We start from the raw sequence: 4,598 nt of genomic DNA on the forward strand, positions 1-4,598 counted from the left end.
CAGCACAAAAAAAGGCCCCCAAGGGAGGCGGGGGCGGCCTTTTTAGGGGGGAAGGGGCAATTGTAAAGCCCTTTAAAAAAAAGATTTTTTTTGGTAAAAGCAAAAATTTCCTTTTGGGGTTTCAGGCGGTGGCCCCGGGGGGGGGGCCCCCCCCCCACAAAGGGGGTCCCCAGGGGGGAAACCGGGAAAAAGCCAATGGAATTTCCCCGGGGGGCAAAGAAAAACTTTCCCTTTGGAAAAAATTCCCCGGGGGGTTTGGGGGGAAAAAAGGAAAATCGGGGCGGGCTTTTTGAACGGCCGGGCAAAATGTTTTCCTTACTATTATTAACGGATGCTTTTTGCAGGGGTGAGCCCCCCCCCCCCCCCCCCCCGCGCCCACTCCCTGCCCTCTCCCGCCACGCACTCCGTCAGAGCCCCCTCCCCTCTTGCACAACAGGAATTTTGACAATTAACAAGGGGGCTGGTCTCCTGCAGGTGAGGGAAAGGCGCAACTCAGAACGATGGGCTTGCCCATCCCGGAGTGGTTCGACTCCACATAAATCCGAGACGGTGACGGGAAGCGTCTCAGCAGTCTCAGGCCCAGTGAGGTAGTGCGCGGGCTAACCCGGATCCTGCTGAACAAGTTCCTCTTGTAGCTCGATCGGTCACACCGCCATCGCCGTCGGGGAGAGGGGGGACGACACTGCCTCTGCAGCGTGCACCTCGATCCTGCACCGTGTTTGTTATGACCCCCCCCCAATGAACACACCAGTGAGGGAGGGCGAGACGATCGAGGGGTCCCGTACCATGCGGAATCGACCCTATCCAGTGCTCAAGTGCTCAAGGTGTAAACGAGTAGTGCCCCTTCCGGGAAATCGTGTGGACGAAACTCCGGCGGTCGTCCAGGAGAATGCGGCTGAGCGATCCGCTGGTCTCAGCGGCAGCGGCCGTGGCATACGGCGTCGTGGTGTCCGTACACTTTCACATCTACGTCCGATGGACGGAGCAGAACGCGTTTGGCGCCGTCGCCGTGCACGCTGTCTCAATTGCAGGCTTCTTGGCGAGCATGTCTCTTTGTGCATGGGACGCACGGCTGGGTGCCGTCATGGTCGCTGTCGTTAACCTGTGCCACAACTGGCTGATCCACGTATGGAACACACTTCTCGCTACCACTACATTCTTGTCCCGTCTGCGGCTCCAGGGACTCAATGACTTTCTGTGCCGCTCGCTCTCTCATACTGCGCCATCAAGGGATGCAAGTTGCGACAGCCATACGTCATCGGGGCGGTGGCATACCTGCTCGCTGCGCATAGCACGATGTTCTGTGTGCACACGGACATCGTTGGTAAGACCTGCGAGCACTCCGGTGAGGAATCGCTCTCTGAGTGCGAGGACGAGGGCGGCTGGACGGCAGTGGAGGTCCAGCGCTGCTCGCGAGCGGTCAGCGGCGGAGATTTGCTGCGCAGCGTGCGGCTCGGACCCTTCTTCTCCGTGCCAGGCCAGTGGAGAAGCCTCATGACGCACTCCCTGCGTGGTCTGCTGAACGACGGCGACCGGGTAGTCAGCTTCGTCGGCGCACCCGTGACTGAAGCCGGCACGCGGATCGGCTTCCCGCCTCTGCACGTCCACCACGTTCACGTGCGCAAGCCCGAGCGAAGCGGCGCGATGCAGCCTCCGGTGGGCCGCGAGCGCGCCAGCCACTGGTTCGAGACGCACGGTGACTACTCGCGCGGCGACGACTTTGGCGTCGGGGCGAGGAGCGCGGCAGGCTACGCCACGCGGCTGCCAGAGGGGCACTGTTATGTCGTCACGTCGGCGGAGCAGATCGACTTGAACGCGGAGGTGAACGACGTCCGCGTCGACGCTAGCGGCGCGAGCGAGCTCTCCTACTACCTCGAGGCCGCCTTCACGCTCGCGCCCGACGCGGACTGCAAGCCGGTGAGCAAGTTCTGGCTACGCAGGCCGCGGTCGCGCGAGCTGCCCACCGACGTGTGGGAGCGGTACGCGGCGCCGAGCACGGATTCGGTCACGTGGTGGTCCGGGAAGATGCCTTCGTCGGGCAGGCTGCTGCACGCCTGGCTGCACACGCACCGCAGTCGCTTCGGAGGAGCGAATCACTGTGCTTGCCCGGCGCCGACCAGCGCTTGCGAGGTGGCTCAGCCTCGCTCCCCTCCTCTCGGCTTGCAGGGCTGCTGCTCCTGGCCGCGGGGCCGGAGGTGGTCAACTGTGCCGCGCTCGGCATCACGCCTGCTGACGGCGTCGACGTGGCGCCGGTGCGCAACGCGAGCTTCGCGCGCGCAGCGCTGGCGGCGGCGGCGCGCGTGGTCTGCGAAGACGACGCGTCGCAACCAAACTCGGTGCGAGCCGCGTGCGTCGCGCCGGCACCTTGCCCGCTGACGCTCTGCTGGCGAGCCGCAGGTGTCGCTGCGCGGCCACGGGAGCGAGGGAGTTGCGGACGGAGACTACGACCGGCGCGGCGGCTTGTCCTGCCGCGACTGGTCTTTCGGTGTGGGGGATGCGTGGACGGTGGTGGCCTTCTCCGCCGCCCGCTTCCTCCCTCACCTCCGCGTCACGCCGCAGCACACGGAGCTGTGGATGTTCGTCGACTTGCCGGGCGTGCCCAACTCGACCGCAACTTCCTCCCCAGACGCTCCCGACTCGCCATTCTTCACCGACGAGGCCAACGTGTGCTGGGCCGAGACGCGGCTCGCGGCGCCCTTTAGTCGCCGACCCGCCGCCTCGCTGGCGCTGGCCGCGCTGCTCGTCCTCGTCGCGCTCGCCTCCTCCCCGCGCCACTCCTTCTTGCCGTGGGCGTGGCGAACCCGTGGCCAGTATTTGAGGCTCCCGTGCGACTCGGGCGTCAGCTAGCACGACCACATCCCTACTGAATCGGGCACAGCTCAAGAACACGTGATCCTGAGAGTGAGCGTTCGCGCGTCTGTCACAGACTGTACACTGAGCCGTATACGGTCTCTCGCTGCGTGTACACGATCTACACTACGCTCAGGCGCGGACCCGCGGTCGCTCCCGCGCTCTAAATCGTGACAAACCTTCAATGTTCTCAAGACATCGTCAAGAGAAACCACCGAAACAGGATTTTCAGGAAAAGAAGCCGTGCTCGGGGTCCCTCGCCTGCGCATTGCGTTTCGCATAAACTGTAGCGACTACACGTAGGTAGTCCGACTCTTAGCGTCTCTCCACACACTCGACCCACACTTCCCGGCGCTCTCCCCGGGACACGCGATGGGACAGACGGAAAGAATCACGTACTGCCTCTCGGCTCTCGCGTGACCTCCTTCGCCTCTCCAAGCAGCGGCCGCTGCGACGTGCGGCGCCTGTGAGACTCTCGCGGTGCTTGCCTGCACTCCTCCTCACGGCGCAGCAACCTCCGACTTCGTCTCCCTCCCCTCCGCCTCCCACCCCTCCTTGCCGGCCGCCGCCGCCGCCTCCTCCTTCGCAGAGCGCACCAGCCTCTGCGCCGCGTGCCCGCACACCTTGGGCGACATCGCGAGCGCCGTGTGTGCAGCCAACAGACGCGCCTAGTGGAGGGCGCCGTGGACGTGTCGTGGACGCGCCCCGCGACGTGCTCGATCCTTGCCGCCAGAGCGGGTTGACGCCGGTTTCGGCGAGTTCTCCTTGTCTCGCTCGTCCAGCACGCACACGGCTGCGCGCAGGAGCGGCGTCGACGGCGCCGCCGCCGTCGTCGCCACCGCTACCGCCACCGCCGCCGCCACCGCCGCCGGCACCGGCGCAGGCACAAGCGGCGGCGCGAGCGGCGGCGCGAGCGGAGGCGGCACCACGGGCGGCATGGCGCCCGTCCTCTCTCCGCCGGTGGGGACACACGAAGCGGACACGCCAGAAGTGGACTCCCCGGAAGTGGACGCCGAGGCAACGGAGGCGGCGGGGGCGGGGGCGGGGGCGGCGGCGGCGGCGGCGGCGGCGGCGGGGAGAAGAAGCGGAGGCGGAGCGGCCGGGCCGGGGCCCTGGCTCAGGGCGGAGGGCCGGGCGGCGATCCGGGCGAGAGGAATTGGGAGAGGAGGCGGCGGGAGAGGAGCGAGAGGAGGCGGCGGGCGAGGAGTGGGGAGCGCCGCCGCTGCAAGCCGCAGCGCCGCCTCGAGAGCGCCGCGCGACGCGGCAGAGAGAGACGAGAGGGGCGAGAGGGTCGGCCGGGCGGCCGCCGCGCCGAGCGAGTCGAGGCTGCGCGCGGGCGGGGCGGGGCGGGTGTCAGCGGCGGGAGAACTGCGACGCCATAGCCGCGGGAGTCAGCTTGCCGAGATGAGTTTCACATCGGGGCGCGGCTTGCGGAGCAGCGGGCGAGCGGAGGGCGAGGGCGAGGGGCGGCGGGAGGGGGGTGCAGAGCGAGCGGTGTCTCCGAGGTCGTCTTCAGGAGGGTCTCGGGAGGGTAGCTCGCAAGCGACGGTCTCACCGAGGAGCGCCCAGTGGCGCGCCCACGCCGACCTCGCCGCCCGCCGCCTCGCGCGCCACCGACGCTAGCGGAGCCGCCAAGTCGGCCGAGGGAGCGGCGGCGCTGGCGAGGCCCGGCATGCCGCCGGCGAGCGGCTGCGTGGTCTCGAGCGTTCGCGAGGGCTGCGCAGCGAAGAGAGGCGGCGCGGGCGGTT

At 67.5% G+C, this 4,598-nt stretch overlaps 1 protein-coding gene across 1 annotated transcript; it reads left to right on the forward strand.

The window, feature by feature from the left end:
* Window positions 1–889: 889 nt before the first annotated feature.
* Window positions 890–2,847, forward strand: EMIHUDRAFT_249368 (hypothetical protein; the record flags this gene model as incomplete). Its single annotated transcript, XM_005760206.1, has 4 exons — window positions 890–1,126; window positions 1,231–2,098; window positions 2,167–2,336; window positions 2,398–2,847. The coding sequence occupies 4 exons, from the start codon at window positions 890–892 to the stop codon at window positions 2,845–2,847; spliced, it is 1,725 nt and encodes a 574-aa protein (XP_005760263.1).
* Window positions 2,848–4,598: the final 1,751 nt, after the last annotated feature.

The sequence above is a fragment of the Emiliania huxleyi genome, assembly GCF_000372725.1.
Source record: "Emiliania huxleyi CCMP1516 unplaced genomic scaffold EMIHUscaffold_770, whole genome shotgun sequence".
Lineage (NCBI taxonomy): Eukaryota > Haptophyta > Isochrysidales > Noelaerhabdaceae > Emiliania > Emiliania huxleyi.